General features: G+C 38.2%; 1 protein-coding gene across 3 annotated transcripts in view; it reads left to right on the plus strand.

The window, feature by feature from the left end:
• The window catches only part of SOX6 (SRY-box transcription factor 6), a 596,389-nt gene that overhangs the window by 507,646 nt on the left and 66,170 nt on the right, over positions 1-22,573 (plus strand). For all 3 annotated transcript variants that reach the window (XM_080816117.1, XM_080816115.1, XM_080816116.1), the window contains exons 10-12: positions 4,588-4,737; positions 10,233-10,416; positions 13,487-13,674. In XM_080816117.1, the coding sequence (XP_080672243.1) occupies positions 4,588-4,737; positions 10,233-10,416; positions 13,487-13,674 (522 nt within the window). The remainder of the gene's footprint in view (positions 1-4,587; positions 4,738-10,232; positions 10,417-13,486; positions 13,675-22,573) is intronic.

Raw genomic sequence — 22,573 nt, forward strand, 5'->3', positions numbered from 1 at the left:
TAGGTTTTTTTAAGGCTAGTCTCGGGCTACTCTAGAAACAGTATTAGAGGTATATACTTATGGATTTGTGAGCTCTTCAAAGGACTTTTTTTTTTTTTTTCCCCCTTCAGATTTATTTATTTATTTATTTATTTGACAGACAGAGATCACAAGTAGGCAGAGGGGCAGGCAGAGAGAGAGGGGGAAGCAGGCTCCCCGCCAAGCAGAGAGCCCGATGTGGGGCTCGATCACAGGACCCTGGGATCATGACCTGAGCCGAAGGCAGAGGCTTTAACCTACTGAGCCACCCAGGCACCCCTTCATAGGACTTTCTTAATCTAATGTATTTAAAAGATTGGTCAGTGAGTTAGTGGTAAAGCATAGGAAAGATTCTTTGTATCTTGGTTTTGGTTCACTGCTTTTTCTGGATAACTTCTTTTTTGAGGGATAAAGTCTAAAATGACTAATGTGACCTATAAGACTGTACCCCTCTCTAGTCTCTTCTCATGCCACTCCACCCTCACTTAATAGTCTTGCCACATTAGCCCTTTTTTGGTTTCTTGAAATCTTATCTTCTTTTCTACCTCAGAGCCATAATAATCAGTGTTCTTTTTTCTGGAATGTTCTTTCCACCTGGATAATTCTTACTTAAAGTATTATTTCCTTAGAGAAGCTATTTTGATTCTCCAGACTGTTACATACCTTTGTCCCATCATCTTTTGACATTCTGTATTTTTCTTTCTTAGCACCTAACCATACCTAACCATAATTCATAATTAATGTCTAAGCATTTACTTAATATCAGTTTTTCTTTCTAGCTCCGTTAAGGCAGGGACTATTTCAGAGTTGCTTGTTGTTGCACCTCTGGTTTTTAGTGTAATGTTTAGTTAATGGTAAGCGTTTGATAAAGATTTACCATGGAACAGATTCATCAATGCTGGAAATGTGCCTGCAAGGTGTAATGGTTGGTTCATCATACAGTCATTTCTACTTTAAGTGGTGATGTTGAATGAGTGTCCTTCTAACACCAGTGCTAACTAGTTATGCTGTCTTGATGTGGTACTTCTCTTTTGTAGTCCTCTGTGCATCAGCGGAATGAGGAGGTGAGACTAGACTAAATAATCTAGGAAAACTCCTTCAGTTTTGGGGTTAAGTGTGGCATTTTTCAACGTACCAAAACTCTTAATACTGGCTACTTTATTAAACCTAAACTAATAATAATACAGGTGGAATATTTTTAGCCATAAAATAGTAAAAGCATTTCTTAAAATGCTCCCATAAAATATGAGTGATTTTATGATTTTGAAAAAAATATTTAGCTAGGCTCATTTTTTACATGTACGCACTGCATGTCTTTTATATATCTTGGATAAAGAAACAATATCCCAAACAACCACTGAACATTTTTCAAAATCGAAATGGAAAAAAATCTATATTTACGGTAACAGTCTTCACCAAAGTTTACATGTTTATGAGACTCTGGCTAAGCCTGTTATAAGCTTTACTACATTGTTGGTTTTGTAAACCTCAACTGTGTTTGGAAATGAATATTCATCATTTTATCACTGTGACTATGGACTGTGATCTCCGAATCCTATCGGGAATGACACTTTTGTAAACTCTTATGCAATAGTTAATTAGAGTTTAACTTTTCTTTTTCCCAAACCATTAGCCCACAAAGGAGTTTTTTAACTAAAGCTATTTATTTGAATAACTCATATTTTGTGTTCTTCCAAAAAAGGATACAGCAACATTTAGAGAACTTTAAGTTCATAACTAATTAGACTGAGAAGAAAAATTGGTACTACCCCACAGTTGCTGCTCAACAGTAGAATTTGTGTCAGAAAAGTTTGAGACAGGTGACTGAAGTTAGCAGTTATTGAAAAACTTTCTAGTTAGCATTTTAACAAATGACTTCAAAAGAATAATTTCTGGTGAAACAGCGTAATTTAATTTAGGCTGGATTTATTTTCCTTTTTTTTTAAACTCAGCAGCATAAAATTAGTTGTTATATACAACAAATATCATCACATACCACTTCTGTTGCCTCATTTGTAGAGAATATCTGTCCTTCCTAACAGCCAGTGATTTTATATAGTATGTTAATCCTGAAAATATTGATTGGTTATCTTTCATGTGCAAGGCACTATTTTTGCTGCTAGGCATTCAGCAATAATCAGGTGGATGGTGACTTCAGTAAGCTTACAGTCTATCCAACATGATAAGACGTGTGTGCATAACTGAACACAGGTTTAAAAAAAAGTAGTAAGTGGCACAAAAAAGGTGCACATCAGATGTTCAGGGTCTATATCTTACATCTTCTCCAAAACCATGTGCTTGTTGCAAGACTTTGAATCCTCCACCGCTTCTAACACAGAGACTTGCATATAGAACATCTTCAATTAATGTTAGCTTAGAAGATGAGCTGTCTGTGAAATCGTTTGGTAAACCTGTACCTATTCAGTGAAAGGCATTCTTTTTATCTAGGTCAGATCTGAAGTCTTCAGTCTGAAAAGCATGGTACTTACATCTAAAATTATATATTTTGTTAGACAGGATGTGACAATTTTTACTTTCATGAGTGCCTTCTATCTTTATATTGGGCTCTATTTTCTGGTTTTTATTTCAAGGCTTATTCTACTCAATCTTATCTGATATCCTACTGTCCAGCTGACCCAGCTCTGTAAATTCATGGCATGTGGCGATGCTGCTTGTTCCCACGCACGGTCAGTGATCACAGCTCACAAGGAATTCTGAGGAATCTCAGCATTTCTGGGGTCTTTCCTCTTAGGTACAAACCACTAGAAAGCGATATGAAATAAATGGTTATCAAAGCTTTAGAGGAGCAATTTACATTATTTCTAAAAAGCAAGAACGACTGTATTGTTCAATCTGAAGGTTTTCTGAATTTAGTCAGCTTTTTAAAAAATAGATTTGTTCCTGAGGGTTTGTTTTTCTGTGTTTTTTTTTTTTTTTCACTAGTTGAAGTTCCCTGGAAAGTCAACATTGAGTAAAATTGACTTTCTTCTGATCTTGTGAATTATTGAGGGAAAATGAAGGCATAAATGATACGTAAGGACTCTCGCCTCTCTAAGATTCCATGACTCTTCAATACTCAGTAGGAGGGCATATTGGTCACAACGCTGGATACTGTGGCCGACACTTTCTCAGCTCTTGTCTTCACTCCATTCAGTAGAAAACTTTTCTTCAGTGGCTTTATCCAAGCAGAAAAATTTCAGAAGCTTCACTTGCCCCCACCCCCTTTGAAGACACCTGGCTGCATTTCAAAGGAAAAGGATACCACAGAGTAAAAAGGAAACAGAAGAGGCAGCCTTTTCTCCCCCTAACTTCTGCAGTTTGACTGACTCTTACTTGTGAATTTTTCTTGCCACTGAGTCATTGCACATACAGAATTATGAAACTTTAATTTCTTTAGAGGCTTGTTATATTAGAAAAATTGTTCCAAAGAAAGCAACAATCATGACATAAGCACATCTGGCTCTTGCAAATTATTCTTTATTAAGCTTTCATTTAATTACATGTGCTGAAAGGTCTGTTTTTGATTACTGTAATTTTTTTTATTTGTCCATCTGAATGATAGTAATGCTGGAAATTACACACAAACCACCTGTTTCCCCCCCCCCTTACTAATATGGCAAAGTTTGAGCTATTTTCTCTGTGGTTGATGAACTAGGAAGCTCTCTATTTATTATGCTAGAAATATGACTATCAAGGTAATGGCTTAATCTTGATTATAAGAAGAAAAAAAAAAATATTTGAATGGGGTTTCCAAGCATTAAATAGTGTGAGGACTGAGGTATCAGAATTCTGGTTAACCATAGCAGGTTAACACATTCATTTATTACCAGTTTCACCCAAAAGCTATTAATCAACAGTTAAGGATTTAACATCCTGTGTTGGAAAAAGAAGCTTTATTTTATTTCATTTCATTCCATTTCATTTCATTTCACTTTTTGGTCAATAATCTGGCTATATTCTCTTGAGGATTATGTTATATGCTGCCTAGAAATAAGACCTCGAGAAAACAGTGACTGCTCTTGGGCCTCCGGGATCTTTAGGGCAGCATTCTTATCAACCAGAAGGATCAGCATCCCCAGAGGGGCTTGGTCAGTATTGAATAAGAACAATGTTCTTCCAGGAATCCCTAGGAAAGTTCAGATTAGTTACTTAGTTCATGAATATTAAAATTACATGAATGGACATACTGATATTTGAAGAACTTTTTAGAACAATTTTAGGCACTAGAAAGAATCATAGAAACCATTTAGTCAAATTCCTTTTTGTACCGAAGAAACTGAGTTCTAGAGCAACCAAACTCTTTCTTCAGGTCCATAAAGTGATTGCCAGAAGGACCAGGAACAGGACGATGGCTCTCATACTAGTACTCTTTCTTTATATTATTTGGTCTCTCTTATTTCCTCTTTAAAAAAGTAGTGAAAGAGAAATTGCAAGGCTGTCAGAGAAATAGTTATCTAACAATACGGTAAGTTGTTTTGTTTTGTTTTGTTTTGTTTTTCGCTTTTTGTTTCATGAAACTCAATTTCAGCTGCATTTAAAAAGATAACGTTTGTCTTCCCTGTTTTGCAGCAGCTCTATGCAGCTCAGCTGGCCAGCATGCAGGTGTCACCTGGAGCAAAGATGCCATCGGCTCCACAGCCACCAAACACAGCAGGGGCAGTCTCACCTACCGGGATAAAAAATGAAAAGAGAGGGACCAGCCCTGTAACTCAAGTTAAGGTACTTGCTTTGCAGGATTGTGAAAACAGTTTGGAAAACAGCTTCACAAGAAAAGTAGTGAACGAGACTGGGATGGGAATGAACAGCAGGAAGCATAGCAGCATAAAGGAACCCCAAATGCTCCTCATTATGGTAAATTTCATGATTGAGCACTGAGAAACAGGTGTTTCCCTTTTGATAACAATAGTGCCATATTGTGAGATCTTTACCTAAATCTGCAAACTCACTTCTCAGGAGTTTTTCCCCTTTGGATTCTGGCTTTTATTTTTTAATGTTCACTGGCATGAATGGCCATGGTTTTATTGCCAGTCTTTGTCATAGACTTGTGACACTTTCTCTCAAAGTTCTTTAAACAGGTGGGAGCCAACTTATAGTATCATGAAAGGAGGTTCTCAAAACTTTGGATTTAAGAAAAAGGGGACGGAAAAGAATCTATTGCTGAACTTCATACAGTTTGTTGATAAAGGTCTCTTCTTCAGGAATAGTTAATGTGGGCTCTGAGGAATGAGTGGTGTCATTATCTATTCATCCTTTGATGCCTTGTGGTTGAGAGGATAAACAGGCTCTCTCAGGTTATGGCTGGGACAGCTATAGAGGCCTTTCCTCACTAATTCTCAGTGTCTTAAAACGTGGCACCTGGGCATTATTTGGCGACAGAGGAAAATGGATGATATGCTCCAACTTTGTGCTGCAGCTGGTACCTATAGGTGGTACTGGTTGGTTTTTATAATATAGTTCAGAGAAACAATTGCTTTGTATCACTGACTTACCTACTTAGAGACATATGCTAAGCACAGAGGTATTATTGTAATGTACCCAAAGTACCGCATTTGGAGAAACTTTGCAATTATTAAATTTTCACAAGGGAAACATCTAAGGCCAACAAAACAGCATCAAATACTACAAAACCACTGAAATTATTTTATTTTCTATAATGTGAAGATAGGAATTAATTTAATGCCACCCATGCTTTAAATTCTCCAGAGAAATAGATGAACATTTATGCTTTATTGTTAGAAATATTGAGGCATAACAATAGGCAGCTTACATTTAATAAGGTAACATTACTTATGGAAACAGGCTATCTCTTTTGTGTTCCAAGAATTTCTGTTTGTGAATAAGAGTCAGAACACTACAACTCAAACCAAAGCACTTTGTTTAATTATAGTTGTTAGAATATGAACATATCAAACATTTTTTACTTGAGATATTGGGTATTAGATATTTTAACATGAAAAAGTCATTTTGTAAGTGAGTTGGCCAAATGGAACTGCACCAAACCAAGCCTTTACTGGATGAGTAAAATGTTCCCTGGTTAAATTCAAGTTTACATCTGCTTTTACCATTCCAGCTTTGTGGGCCAACTGAGTTTTATTACTCACTTGACCACATGCAAATTCTTAGGGAGTTCTCTATATAATTTGACTTGACTGTATTTTATGTTAATAACAAAGGAAACATTCTTTATGCTTACTATATTGTTTATTGTATGTGTGGGTAAAAATATATAGATCAGGGCATAAAGCAAATTTTTTCAATTAAAAAAAATAGATTCTACCTATTACTGAAGAAGTTCTGAGAATAATCTCATGAATTGGTAATTGAGTGGATTATGGTCACTAAAATATAATTCTGTCTATAATCATTGCTTTCCCTCTGTATATAACATGACCACATGACATAGGGCACATTTTGCTGAAGGTAGCAAAATTAAGCATAGATGGTCTTATACACCTTCTTTCACTCAGAATTTTTATCTGCTATAATTATCAACATCAGAAATCAGAATTTTTTTGGTTCAAATTTTAGTTCTACCACTTTTACCATCTGTGTCACTTTGGGCAAGTTACTTCTTTTAACCTTAGTTTTCTGCTCTGAAAAATGAGAGTTAATATTATGGGCCTTAAACCCTCTAGCATATAGTGAGTATTCCATAAATGTAAGTATAGTAATGATTGTGATGATGATGATCTGATGAAGATGATGGTGGTGCTGGTGGTGGTGGTTGTAATTGAACTATCCATTTGTATAACAAAAGAGAGCCTAATTAAATACCTAGAGGATTTCCATTTTTAGCTGTAATGGAGGAACTGGGATCAGATTTAGTTTCCAGCTTAAGCAACTGAAACACAGGACAAAATATATAAAACAATGATTCTCAGACATTTGCAATACGACTATAAGACAGTGATTCCTGAGAGAAGAGAAACAAGTGAGGCAAGTACTACAGTTACTCCAGCTTACTGTCTAGAGGTAGTTTCTAGGTCATAGTACAAAGACAAGTACTTACGTGGAACATGGCAGGCTCTCTGAGTAGAGACATAGAGTTCAGAGTTTTGGGATACCAAGGTAGGCAGAATTTGTGAGGCAGAGTACCAAGGAGGAGAGAGCTGTACACCGAGAGAATACTGAAAATCTGTAGGAGATTCCCCTGTATTTAGCAGAGTATTGATCGGCATATGCATATGAGGAAACTCTCTGAGGCCTGAGGAAAATACCAGATGTAGCAGGCAAAGCACCTGCAAGATTCACGAATGACTGAGAATGATTTGTGTTCCCATTAGCCAGAGTGGAAAGATCTTCTGACGTAAGGGGTATCAAGTAGTATTGCCCAAAGGGTGATACCTCAGTAATGAGGCCAAATTATCCCTAGATTAGTACCTACCTCACAAGCTTAAAAGCAAGCCTAGAAAGGGCCAAACTTTTCTGTCTCAGAACAAAGTCCACAATTATTTGAAAGAATTCACGAACATGAACTCCAACATCTAGCAATGTAAAATTCATAGTGTGTAGCATCCATTCAATAATTACCAGGCTTTTATAAAAGCAAAAAAATATGAATAATAATAGGGAGAGAAATCAATCAATAGAAACAGATCCCAAAATGGCACAGATGATAGAGTTAGTAGTTAAGACTGTAGTTAAGACAGCTACTACAGAGTCACCGAGCTATAGCCAAATGAAGAATAGCCAAATCTTCCTTCTAGAAAACACCCATGAAATTTCTGTCAGGCCAGGGCATGCTATGAGAACCAATATTGGGCCTGCCATGGTGAAAAAGAATTTACTTGATTGGGAGTTAGTAGATGCTTCCCATCCATGCCCAGCAGCATTGTTAGCAGAAGTGGCAATCATTGAATTATAAAAATAAATAATCAGGGTATATTCAAAGCTGAGAAAAATAGATGTTATAAGCCCCATATGTTTAAGAAGATAGAAGAAAACATGAGCATTATAAGGTACGATGTAAAACACATCCATGGAATGTCTGGGAGATGAGAAATATGGTATTTGTTTGTTTGTTTTTGTCTTTGTTTTTGTTTTTAATTTATTTGACAGAGAGAGAGCACTAGTAGGGGGAGTGGCAGAGGGAGAAGCAGGCTTTCCACTGTGCAGGGAGCCCAATGTAGGGCTCCATCCCAGGGCTCTGGGATCATGACCTGAGCCTAAGCAGACGCTTAACCAACTGAGCCATCCAGGTACCCGAGAATTATAGTTTTTGAGATGAAAAGTGTACTGGACTAATACTGAGGGGATTAGACATCAGAGAAGGAAAGATTAGTGAACTTGATGACAGAATGATGAAACTATCCCAAATGAAATATATAGAAAGAAGACTGTCAGTGCTGTGAGACATCAGCTGGCCTAATGTGTGTGCCCAGAACCCCAGAAGGAAAAGGAAGGAAGAGAAAAATATATTTGAAGAAGTAATGGCTGAAAATTTTCCAACTTTGAAGAACAGTCTGAACTCAGATACCTAAGAAGCTCAGTGAACCCCAAATAAAACAAACATGGAGAAAACTAGATACCTAGCATATAAGTCACTATTACTTAGATAGAAGTAAAGGAAATAATTAGTCTAAATATCCTTTGAGTGCAGAGTAAAGAGAAGTAAATTGTAATCAAGCACATAAGACATTTTTGACATGCATAATGATGCAGTCGTGTTTCCTAAGACTCCATCCTATGTCTAGAGATAAAGATAAATGTACATTGCAACAGAGATGGGTCAGATTATCTATTTCCCACCAAGACAAAAAAAAATTCACTACATTATCAAATGACTTATTTTCTTTGATAGTTTAATAGAAAAGGGACCTGGGATTTGGAGTCCAGTAAACTAGAATTCAGATGTTGTCCTTCCATGTATGACTCTGAACAATGATTTTGTCACTCTGACCCTTCCTCCCTTGTGAATTTAGAATAATACTGCCCAACCTCGTAGACTTATAGACTTATAGTTAAATGAACTAATATACGTGAAAATATCTAGCACAGTGCTTGGTGTATATACTGGCTTCTCTGTCCATGTTGTTTCTATTTTCTCTCTCTAATCTTCCTCCTGAGTAGCCTTTTCTGGAATCTCTTTCTGTCCTCCCTTAAATGACCATGGTACTAAGGGAGAACTTATAGAGGAGATTAGCTAGGATCAGGCTCTCTTCCCAAAGGGGAGGATGTTCTGTTTCTAAGCTCTGTTGTGTTTTAAAAAGTGACATTAATAAAATTCTCTGTGTCTTCTCAGAAACAAAACAGAAGTTAACATTTGCTGACAATTTTACTGTAGAACGCAATAATATAGATCTTAAAACTGAATATTTAAATGAGTATGTTTATATTACAACTAGTTTCTAAAACAATGGACATGTTGTTTTATGTCTTTAACTACAGGCTGAATGAGACAAAGGCAAGGAGTTTAGCTTTCAAGCTCCTGGTTACACTAGAGTTACAACTCAGATACTTGAATACTGTGCCCAGTATAGAAGGACAGGCATCTTAAAATAGACATTCTGTAAATATACATAGCAAAGAATATAAAGAGACATCACTTTAGACATGAAAAATAGATTACATATAGCATGGTATGTAAAACATAATTATAATGTTTGCTTGCTCTTTGCAAAAATTAATTTTAAACCTGAATAGAGACCAGAATTTAGACCATGAGGGGTGTCCACACCCAGAAAGCCACATAGAAACCATGCTGTGGCATGTGGCTCCCTGGGCAGAGGCCCAGGAGAGCAGAAGAAGCCTGTGTTTCCATTTTTAAAGTACTTGCAATTGTTTGATTTAAAATATATATTAAAAAATTAGCTGCAGAGCCTATTTATAGTTGCAGGAACTTTTCAGAGAGAATAACACAAAAGCACTACAGAGCTGCTGAAATTTTAAATAATTCTTTGTAAATGCCCTAGGTTAATTTAGATCCTTGAAAACACATTAGGAAATTAAGCTGTAATGTGAGCTAATTCAGATTTTAATTTGGCAAAAAGAATGATCCAACTACACAGTTAATGTAAATAGAAGCATAACACAGGGAAATTAATGAGGTTTCCTTCCGATGAATCTTCAAGGAGGTAGATAATTAGCTTCTTTTGTTATTATTGTAGGAGAATGTGGCATTGTCTCTGAGGTGTAAAATAACTGTGGCTTACTAAGTGATAATGTGCTTCATTTGTCTTTTTTTTTTAATAATTATTTATGTTAAACTCTTATAGGATGAAGCAGCAGCACAGCCGCTAAATCTCTCTTCCCGACCCAAGACAGCGGAGCCTGTGAAGTCCCCAACATCTCCCACCCAGAGCCTCTTCCCAGCCAGCAAAACCAGCCCCGTTAATCTGCCTAACAAAAGCAGCATCCCCAGCCCCATCGGAGGAAGCTTGGGAAGAGGATCCTCTTTAGGTAAATGGAAAGGTCAACAACACGAAGAGATTTCTGAATTAGGTAAAAGAAAGAAACCTGTTCAGGGATGACTGATGCCTTTTTCCAAAGTGGTCCTTAGTCCAAGGGGAAAAAAAAGTAAAAGTAAAAGTAAAAGTAAAATCCTTTCTACTGAAACATGACCCCTCTTGGTATCTTGGGTGATTAGAACTTTTGGAAAAGGTCATAATATAAATCCTGCTGGGATGGGTTCTTTAGAGGCCGCCATTAGATGCAGCAAATCAGAGACTTGGGGATTTCTGAGCTTGGTTAATGCTTTGCCCCTGAAGTAACTCTAGGCAAACAAGAGTGATCATGAACCCTCCAAGGGCCTAAAGGGACCTGGCCTCCAAGCTGCCTGCCAAAAGTCCAAAGTTTCTTTGAAGTTTTATATTTTCTTTTTAAAATGTATGTGAATTTTGCATCTTATCCCACATTAGTTTTGCATTAAAACAAATGTGAATGACACACACACACTTCAATGACATAATATGAAATAAAATTGATATCTGATAAGATATGTCAGAATGATCCTCGGGCTTCTAACACTCTCTGATATATTGCCAAGTATCTCCAGGGACACACATAGCCCAGTGAGAAGTATAGAGGGAAAACATGGGTTTTGGCATAAGACAAACTTGGACTCAGAGCCTACACTTATTCGTTTTGTGACTCTGGGAAAGTTACTTAATATTTTTGAACTCAGTTTCCTAATCTCTTAGAGGGGAATATTATTACCTAGCTCATAGTTTGTTATGAGAATTCAGGGAGGAAAATACATATAAAATGCCTAGCACAGTGTCTGGTACCTCAAAGGCATATAATCTAAAAAAACTAGACTGAACCAATACCAACACATTTACATATACATGTGGAATGAAACAATAAAGGTGAAAGCATTTGTCAGCAGCAGAGTGCCAAATAAGTATTAACATGTGGTTACTAAGCCTCTTAATTTTCATATGAGACACAGAGATGACAAGGGATTGGGGGCTCTGAACTACATTTCTTCACCGCATTACCTTCCTTGCCTTATTGAGTCCTGGAGCCTGAAACGCTTATTATAATAAACAAAATAATGTGTTACATGTAACCATTTGCCGTTGAAAAGCCATTTTTGACTATATTATCTCATCTGATTTTTCACAATCATCTTATGACATAGTGCATTATTACCCTCATTGTATGATGAAGTAAATGGATTCTTACAGGTAAAATGGCTTGCCCAATGCCATGTAGCTATGAATGAATAAAGCCAAGACTAGAATCTGGGTCCTGTCACCTGAGTTATATAAACTCAGTGTTCTTTTTTGTGAATTCGCAGTTGGAGTATTTGCTGCACTGTGTTGGGTTTAAGTAAATCTTCTGATGGGGAGATATACCTCTTCCTCATTAAAACTTGGGATATTAGGATCCATAAAGCAGCCTATTCTCATTTTGAGTCTGGCTGTCTCTGCAGGGGAATGGGAGGTTTTCACTCCAGGTCTGTGAAATTCATGTGGGAGAAAGAAGGGAGTCATTTCCAGTATGTGAATATGGTTGCTGGGTTGTTGGAAGTTGTGAGATAAGAGAGAGGGAAAAAAAAGCCAACTTAGGGATAAATAATGGGCTTGATCTTGAAATGGCTTTAATGACTTTCCCATTGTCCACTTCTGAATTTTGTTTGGATGGTATTTGTTTGCTCTACTGGGCATTGTGAGGGACAAAGATGAGTATGTCACACGCCTTGCTCTTAGAGAGTTTATACATCAGCAGAGCAGATTTCTTAGCTCATAAGCTAGAAATGGGCTGAAGCAATCACAATTTCGTTCAGACGGTTTTGGATAGAAATGTTCTGTTTGGTTTTTGTCAGAAAAGCTCCAGAGCAAAAGCTGAGGGGTTTTCTATATCCTAAGAAGCAATTGTTTGACGGTTAAACAATTTACTATAGATAGCCTTGGGAATTTTTTCTAGACTCACGCATATACACATGTACCACACACACACATATGCATGGTGTGGACTTGACTCTAGTCTGGTTTCCTCTGTCCTGTCTGAGGTGTATGCGTGTGGACACACATGCATGTGCGATGAAATGTTCATATGAGGATACAAACAAGTGGATTGCATTAAACTTGACCACAGCAGCTGAAATCGATCAGTCAGCAAGCAATTGCCTTCTTTTGGTCTAAGAATTGGAAAAGCTTGTGTAAAGTATTAATTTTAACCCACAGTAAAATGTAAGATAGTGAAGAAAATTAGGCAGTTTAATTTTTTTTTTCTCTCTGAGTTGTATGGAATGTAACGAAAGTAAATATTTGTTCTCACTTTATTTGAAGCTTTGTACTGATGTGAAAACCATTCCCACACATACAGCCTCCCCCTCAGGAAGACAGGGAGCTGAGAGCAGAGCAGTAGGTGTTCGGCTCAGGGTAGGGAATGGGTTGTCATTCTCTGGGTAAATAACTGAGGCAGCATGGTGAGTAGAATGCTTCATTAACCAGCCAGTGATTGGGGAATGGAGAGTGCAGCGCATTCCTTCCCACCCCCTCTCTCCTGCAGTGGACATAAGAACACACAGATAAAGATGTCGCTGAAGTACACATGTAGACTCACAGAATTTTCCTGCTAGGCCAGAAACCGCTTTCCTGCATTAGTATACCCAGTGTACCAGGCATCCTGAACAGATGTCTCTGTACCTCTCCTCACCCCCTTCTTCCCTACTACTCCCCTACTAATTGTTAGATCTCGCCAGAACACACACACACACACACACACACACACACACACACACACACACACAGTTGGCAGCTGGAATCTAGGAACCTTCCTCTGTGAGAAGGTAGGGTGACAGGGCTCAGATTAACTGGAGTGCTGGGGTATCCTCCAAGGGCTGAAAGGCCAGCAAGTCTTGGTTTCCCGGTGCTCTCTGTATAGTACTGCGGTTGTCTTAAGAGCAAACACTCCCCTTCCTTGCTCAGAGAATGCAGCATTCTACAGGGGAGTGGATAGTGGCAGTATTTTGTTAGCGTCTAACCTCATTAGCTTCTAATAAAGCATCCTGTGTATGCAGATATCCTGTCCAGTCTCAACTCCCCTGCCCTGTTTGGAGATCAGGACACAGTGATGAAAGCCATTCAGGAGGCTCGGAAGATGCGAGAGCAGATCCAGCGGGAGCAACAGCAGCAACAGCCGCATGGTGTTGATGGGAAACTGTCCTCCATGAATAATATGGGGCTGAACAACTGCAGGAATGAAAAGGTAAAACTTGCTTCCCTCCTTCACTGGCAATATTAGACCCATTGGCTTATTCTCATCTGGCTTTTTCCAGGCAGCCGAAGAGCTGGGCTTCTAGCTTGGGGGCTGGGTTTTTGTTTTTTTTTTTTAATCACTTTCAAGCATTACTGCCGATGAACACATACACCCTTTCCCACTTACTATGGGGTTGCCTCCCACGCACCCAACCAGGCACCCAACCTGGCATTCACCCTACCTGCCTATTGGTGTTTTTCTGTCCCATTACAAAAGATTTAGAATGTTTTATAATGGAGGGGATATATGAGGTGATTAGAACGGGAATAGAAGGAAGAAGAAGAGTATATACTCATGATGAAGGCTACTGTTTTACTATGACTCACCATTGAATTTATTACTAAGTTTCTTATCAGCCAGGGCAAAAAATAAAACAAAACAACTTACAAATGCATTCATTTATTTTTTGATTCAACAAATTACATATCAAGTGCTTATTCTGTAGTAGACACTGTTCTTGGTGTAGGAGATACAACAGTGAGCAAACCAGACAAAAATCCCTGCTCTCATGGAGCCCCTGCTGTGATGGGGGGGCACAGATGACGAGGAGATCAACGATTAATAGATAATACAATGTCAGTAATATCAGGAGGTGAATAAAAGCCCTGAGAGAAATAGAAGCAAGTTAAGTAAGGAGTTAGAGCATGTTCGTCTAGATGGGGTGGAAAGGACGCTGTGCGGAAATGACACTTGAAGGAGACCTCAGTGAAGGCACGGGCAGGCCAGGTGAAGAGCGGAAGGAAGAGCGTGCGGGTAGCAGGGGTGATGCGTGGAGAGGCCCTTAGAGTGTCCCAGCAACATGGAGACCCCTGTGACAAGATGAGCCCAAGGAGGAGGAGCGGTTGGACAAAGTGATAGCCGGGGGTGACCTGCTAGAAAGGATTTGCGTTTTATTCTAAGACTGATGGGAATCCCCAGATGGGTTTTGTCCAGGGCAGAAACATGGTGTGATTTACATATAAAAGGATTATTCTGAAAAGACTCCAGGAAGTTAAGAATGAAAACAGGGAGACCAGTTGAGAGGCTGTTGTAGTACACTGGGTGAGAAATTCTGATTATCTGATGAATAAGTAAAACATGCCATTTTTTAAAAAGAGATGACCGTATTTTCCCAGTGCCATATTCTGAAAGTTTTTTGTTGTTGTTGTTTTTGTTTTTTGTTTGTTTGTTTTTAATGAGAACTGTAGAGGGACAAATGAGTAGCACAATGGGCAGTGTCTTTGGTAATGGTTTTAGAATAAATTTGAAAGTTATTTCCATTCATACATTTATTTGATATAGGCTGAAAATAACTTATTAAATTAGGACCAAGAGTCTCCTCTTTGTTTCCATCCTTGCTAGCTCTAGCATGGGTGCTGTGATAGACTCCATTCTTTCTAATAAACTTATACTTTCCTATTTCCTAGAAGGAGTCTTTAACTAGCATGTGGAAAAAATCATGAGACAAGTATAAAGTCGTGTGTACTGTTACTTAAATATTTGCATATATAGCTATAACCAGGGTGTCATTTATTTTTCTTTGTTTCCTCTTCAAAATGCAGGGTGATGTGACAGTCTGAGATTTTGGATGTATTCATTTCCTAAAGTTGTAACAAGTGATCACAAACTAGATGGCTTAAAACAATACCAATTTATTTTCTCCCTATTCTGGAGACTAGTTTAAAATCAAAGTGTTGCCTGGGCCTTATTCCTTCTGAAAATTCTAAGAAAGATTCCTTCCTTGCCTCATCCTGGTTTCTGATGGTTGCTGGCAAGTTTTGCCATTCCTTGCCTTATAACTGTATCACTCCAATTTCTGCTTCTGTCCACATGGCTCTCTTCAGTGTGTGTGTGTGTGTGTGTGTGTGTGTGTCTCCCAATCTCCCTCTTCTTAGAAGGGCACAAGTCATTGGGTTTAGGGCCCACTCTAATCCAGTGTGGCCTCATTTTAATTTGATTACATCCGCAAAGACCCTGTTTCCATTTAAGTTCACATTGACAGGGACCAAGGGTTAGGACTTGAAGATATCTTTTTGGGGGACACAATTCAACCAATTACAGTGGGATACAGAGCCATTCCTTATGTTAAATCAACCTCTAATTCTTGATTGATCTCCTATACTCTTTAGCCATTCTAGCAGATGACTGGAGTTCTTGTGCTGGGAAGGAGTTTAAGGGGATGGACGTATGATAGAATTCTCAAACTATGAATGTGATCAGTTCTTACATAGATTAGGAAGCCATTGTTGATTTCCCAAAGCTTAGTGAAGAATTTCATTATGTCCTCATTGCACTGACTTATAAAGGTTAACATCAAATAATCAATAAAAAATTGGTCACTATTGGACCCCTTTGCCTTTATTGATCCTCTTGTGGGAGGTTCAGATCAGGTAGGAGAGAAACTATTTGGGGAAATATGAGTCTTTTGGTGCCTGTTAAGCCATAAACTTTTATATACTTGGGCCTCGTCATGCACACACCATTCACTGGATCTGCTTAATCAACTTAAGTGCCCCATCCTCACAAGGCAGAACCCCTTTAAGATCTGCCTGGATAGATGGTTACATATAGAGTGAGGTCTCAGGACCACAAGAGTAGAAGAGTCTTGCCCCTAAACCTCTTCTACCATTCTGATATTAGTGATAAACACAGAGTCAATCTTTTAGTCTTTGATATTATATTCTCAGTGAGAACACCATGAAATAACATATTAAATTGATGTGAATAATGTTATAAGATCCTTTTGGGGGATCTGAGTGAGCAAAGAAGTTTTGGCATAGAAATATTGAGTGAGAAGTTTTAGCATAGAGATATTGAGTGAGAAATGGGGTTAACAACAACAGACCGGGCACATGCACTTGGGACCATCCACTTTCCTCTTTTGTCAAGGGTTCATCCTAAAATTAATCTGAGAAGTATGTCACTGATGTTTTTGAAAATTTTTTTATTTATTAGTTTTCATATGAAAGTAATGTTTATTGGAAATCCTAATAAAGAAAAATATATGGTAAAAATTTACTTATCCTCTTTATCCCATTAACTATTAATGATTCCAAAGTTTTCTTTGAGTAGTAACAACCATTAGTGATTCTGAAATTTTCTTTGTATATATGAGAAAGTATTAATGAGATTTGAAATAAATATTCTCACTTGGAATAGTAGTCATGAGTTGTCACTTACCATCTGTGTGATATTTGGTAAATTGATTACCCTCCCTGAAACTCAGTTTCTTCATCTATAATATGAGGATAATAACGTGAGTTGCAATGAAATAAGATGGTTGTGAATACACCTAGTATGGCTCCTGGTAGAGTGGGAATTTTCTTATGTTTCCCATCCCTTTTAACTAAATCACAGGTAACCTTGAATATAGAGAACAAATATACTCTTTTGTCACAGTTAAGTGGTCCTCACACAATAATTGGAAGGTCAGAAGAAAGAAACAGCAGATTTTTCAGATTTTGGAATTTTGGCTAACTCACATAGTTAAACTCTTCTCCAACTGAGTTGCTTCCCAAAGCTATGGAAACTTGAGGTTAATTAGATTAGACCAGGGTTTCTCAGTCTCAGTGTTATTGACTTTTTTTTTTCTTTGACTTGATAATTCTTTGTCATGGTGGGGGGTACTCTCTGGTCCCTACTCATTAGATGCTAGTAACACCCCTCCCTTTGCTGACAACCCAAAATGACTCCAGACATTGCCAAATGTCTTCTGTTGGGGGAGGAAGGAGACTAGGGCCCCTAGCTGAAAAATCACTGGGCTAGATAAAGTGTATTTAGAATTAATACATCTCAGAAACTTCATTACACACACACACACACACACACACACACACACACATTTCATTTAAATAACCATTCTGTTATTAAATTATGGAAATAATTTGCTTTTGATTAACGCTCTGAATGAGATATTTCTTGGAAAAATGCATCTAGAAATTTTTGTTCAGAATGCTAGCATAGAGAATCTTTAAAACATAATGTGTCCCTATGCCATTTAGTTTGAGGGAGTAGTGAGAAATAAATTAAGTATTGTTGCAGCAACTCTGCCATTCACTGAAGGCCATCTGTCATTCCAGTCAGGCTTGGAAGAGAGCATCCCAATCCACGTGCACCACACCTAGTAGTAAATTGGCACTGGGTGTACATTGCTTCCAGCAATGAATCTCGGTTTGTCTGACACCATGACTCTGTATTGTTGAATTTGTATCATCAGTTGGAGTTAGTGTTCAAACTTAAGACACTACTAACTTCAAATACTAGAAGTTAATGTTAAATGTTGTTCATTGACTTTTCTTAATTCATTTGGAAGGGAGAAGTCTGAGGTACTGAAATAACCTTGTTTTGCTTTGTAAGACATGGGAAAGAGATGAGAGATTAGGTTACAATTAAAAAAAGTTTAATAAATCCAAGTTTGACCTAAAATATGTCACACTGAATATAATGGAGCCCCTGAGGGTAAGTGGAAAAGTAGTTTCTGCAGAACAAGAAAACTCTGGTTTCCTGGTTGAAGAGAGCTGTCTCTGTAGATGACTTTATTGGGGTTGCATTTTAGGCACTGGAAAAGATAAACATAATGGAAGAATCCATTATATTCCTCTATGTACAAGGAGAGTTCACAAGCCCTCCTTAACATGATCTGCTTCCCAGTAATTTCACTGTTTTGAACATGTATTTTGTGGGTTTATAGGCTTTGTTGAGTTTCTAGAGCTGATATCTGTCCTTGCTTGTTAGGTTAGATGCAGAAAGAAGAGTAAATTAAGAACAGCATTATGGTAGCTTTGGCTCGCTCATAATCAAAATATCCATCTTAATTTTATGAGGTTTCATGGGATACTGATTTTTCTTGTGAGGATCAGATTTTCTTCTGAGGTCAAAGAGGGTAAATATATAATGTGCAATAAGATGGGTGAAATGGATTGTGACAAATTCAATTTAAGTGTCTTCAGAATTGTTCATTTTGGAATTATCTGTTTTCTTAAATATAGAGATCCATAAATTAGATTTACGAATTTGTTCTTTGTAACCCATAATATAGTTTTAGAGAATTTTTCGCAGTGTTGCTGTCATGAAATGCTATAATTTATTAAGCATACCTTGTCACTCTCTTATTTGGACAGTCTTTACAAAGGAATGTATCACAGATTTGGGTTCCTTGAGAAGGAGAGTGAGAAATAGACATTAGCGAGCATGTTTACTGGGCTGTGCTCTTTCTAGCTGCCACTGTGGAAGTAAAAGGACACCAGCAGGCTTGGTCTATGATGCAGTGTCAGTCAAGCCTCAGTCAGCCCCTTGGGAAGCTTCAAGGCTGCCATGGTCATTCAGAATTGTCCCAAATTGGGTGGAGGGAATGAACTTTCATACACTTGTGTCAACCAGTCATTGGATGAGGACTACCCTGGCCAGGGGACATGACTTTGTGTGAGGTGACTCTCTTTAGCTGAGGCAATTCCAAAGAGGGCCAACAATTGAGGGTTAGCTACCAACAGCATTCCTTGCAGCTGAGGGAGTCAGTCTCTCAGTCCTAAGGGAGGGGGGGGGGGGAATCTGGGCAAAGCATCAGGATGTCCACCGTAGAGTGTTTCTGTGACATTTAGTAACATGAGGTGTGTATGAAACATGCTTTGTATGTATGATAAGTGTGGACAAGCATTTCCTACACAGGCATGGGGTGCTGTCTCTTTGTCATGTATAGGCTCACATATATATCCATCTGAATACAAGTTTACCCATGGCATATTTCACTTTATTGGGTAAATCCTGATTTTAGCCCTTTAAAATGAAACATTGTTGACTTGATTGGCCAGAACGGCACCGATGGAGTTGTTCTGGTTGGCTGTGTCACGGGATATTTAGGGTCTTTTAAATATATAGATTGTGGGGACAATAGACTGTAACGGCGCCTTAGGAGCTGTTATGCTCCATCATTTCAACACAGCCTCTGTGTGTGGACTGTGAGTGTCCTGCCAGCAGAAGTCTAAGTTAACTGCCCTCAGCTTTAGCTTTCCACACCAAGAACACCATCCATCTTTATCCCTAAGTACCAGTGCAATTAGATCATATTATAGACTAATTGCTTACCAAATTTTGTTGTTTTGACATCTCTAAGATAGAAAGTATTTTAGTCGTGACAATACACAGCAGAATTTTAAATAGGCTGCTTCTAAATATCCTTAGAGCTCAGCGAAGGGCATCTGGCCAGAAGAGAAGTGAGGCAGAGTGGGCCGTTTCAGTGTTAAAGCGCGATCTGTAACTTCTCTGACCTTCCTAATGTTTGAGTACTGACTCGGTAATTGGTTAGAGCTTTCCTGAATCGCTGTTATGTAACTTGGGAATCTGGTTATTTTGCTCATCTTAATAATCTTGATGAGTAGATTGATTCCCTACTGATCAGAGTTGCTCATAAATAGGCAGATTACACATCTATATGCTCGTGGTCTGAATTGCCATTCCCCTCACCTTCTGAGAATCTTTTAAGAAAAATGCTTGATCTTATCAAGTGGCAAAGCAAGCTCCAACCGACACTCCTATCACAGTGTCTCTGAAGTACATTGATGGGATTAAAAGTGTGGTGTGGAAGAATTGGAGGGGATGTTACATTTGATCGGGCCTAATCACTTCAATTTGATGGAAAAACTGGGATCCAGAGAATGAAAATGACTTGCCATGGTCACATGGTAGGTTCATGGCAGAACAGGAATGAAATTTCAGCTGTCCTAATTCTTAGACAATGACGTTCTTATTTATAGAACTGTGCCACACTCATTTGTTAATTTTCTATGAGATCTTTAAGGCTATTCCACATAGAAGTACTTCTGACTTTGGCAATCTCAAACCTTTGATGGAGTAAGACAGTAAAAAGAATCAAGAACCGTTAAGCAGAAAAGTGCTGAGTCCCCTGCGTCCTGCATACTTGTCACCTCCTGTCTGGTCTAAGTCATTCTTCCGTGCCACGGTGTCCATTGGTTCTGCCCCTGGAAAGCTATCAGTGAGGAAAGTGAAGGTTGAATGGTGCTAATATAGACTACGAGGCAAAAGCAGAGGTGAGAGGTGGAACAACAACACAATTAGAGGCCACATGGTAAATTGGGGAGAGCATGTGTATTGGAGTTGGTTAATCCTGGGACTCAGTTTCTAGGATTAATCCTAGTAGCATCCTGTACTGTTTTCCTACTGTGTTACTTAATTAAATTACTTAACCTCTGTGAGTCTCAATAAACATACTTGTAGAATGGAGATCCTTACCTTTTCCTTGAAGGATTGGTTCGAGGGAAAACATTCAGAGCACTCGTCTGACACAGGGAATGCTCAGTTAATATTCCATCCTTACTTTAAGACCTCAGACAGGTTGTCAAATGATTGCTAATTTTTTAAAATTTTTACTCTTTGATACTCTCCAGTGGTGAATGGGTTAACCTACTGTTCCCTGGGACCAAAATGTCTTAGATAGAGCAGGAGGTTACTGAGAAGCTAACAGCACCTTCTTACAAAGTTAAGGTATGCATTTTTCTTTTTCATTCTTCCAGTAACTGGAATCCAGTAACTTCCAATAACACTAGCAGCTACCTGCTAGAATCCTGCCATAACCAACATGATAATGTTCAAGTGGGATTATATTAGAGTTCTAGTGAGCTTTTGTCCTTACTAACTTAATATATGTTTTTACATATTTCCAAAAACCAAAATTTCAATCTATGATATTTGAAAATATTTAACCTGATTCTTGCTAACTATATGCATCTCTCATGCCCAAATGATATTTTTTTCAACCAAGCTCATAGGAACGTAATCATTCAATCACTGAGGCGCCCTGTAAATTTGTTCTTATTTGCTCAAAAAGGCACTTGTTCAATTTTTGCAACTGTAGATTCTTGCTGCTCAACCATACTTTGCAAAAATATCAGAACAGTGCATCAGTATTATACTGATGTAATACTGCCCCCTTTTATTGGAAATGGAAAACATGCTGGATGTCTTCTGCTTCACATTGTCAATTGCCAGAGCTCTTTGTTATTTATACAGTTGATTCACATGTTCATTGTTACACAACAGGATAAGTTCAGACAGAAGATCAATACAGCCACACAATAATAAGTGAAAGGAGATTGCGAGCAAATTATTTGGCAAAGTGTGTTTGGAATGAATGAGCTCCTTCTAGAGCATGTGGACCAGTGAGGTTTTGTTGTTTCCAAAGGTGTATGTACATAGAACTGATTCATCAGGGTGGTAGTTTTGGGGAGCAGTTGACTTGTGTGTTCAGTTGTGGTGCCTTTTTCTGTGTTAACCTATTCCCCAGATAACAGCAACTTGTGCCATGAAGGTTTTGGACACATTACAGATTTTACAGGAAGGGGACAAATTTGAATTGTAATGTCTTCATTTGCAGTGCAGAGCGGTAGTTGGCTTTTAAAAAGCAGGTAGTACTTCTCACATCACAACAATGTATATTATTATAGTGTTTCTGAGCTTCAAAACCGGTGTGACATACATTATATCTGCTGAACCTTTCCACACTCAGGGATGTAGGTATTACTATTCCTGTTTGGAAGATCAAGAAACTAAGACCAGCTTTAGATCTCTCTGCTCCAGCACTCCCTCTGTCCAGAGTCTCACTTGCTTCCGACATCTCTGTGAGATTGACAAGGCAGTTTTACCTAAAACCTAAAGCAAGCCATGCATCTGAGTTTCAAACATCAATTTGAATGAAGGGAATGCTAAAATCACGAGATAGGTCTACTTAGAGATATATGCTTCATGCATATTGCCTTGAAAAGAATATTTCTATTTATATGTGTGAGAGTGTTTCTGTAAAACAGCATATGCAGATCAAAACTCCTGAAATATCAGAGAAAACCTGAAGTTTTGTTAA

Source organism: Martes martes (genome assembly GCF_963455335.1).
Source record: "Martes martes genome assembly, chromosome: 10".
Taxonomy (NCBI): Eukaryota; Metazoa; Chordata; class Mammalia; order Carnivora; family Mustelidae; genus Martes; species Martes martes.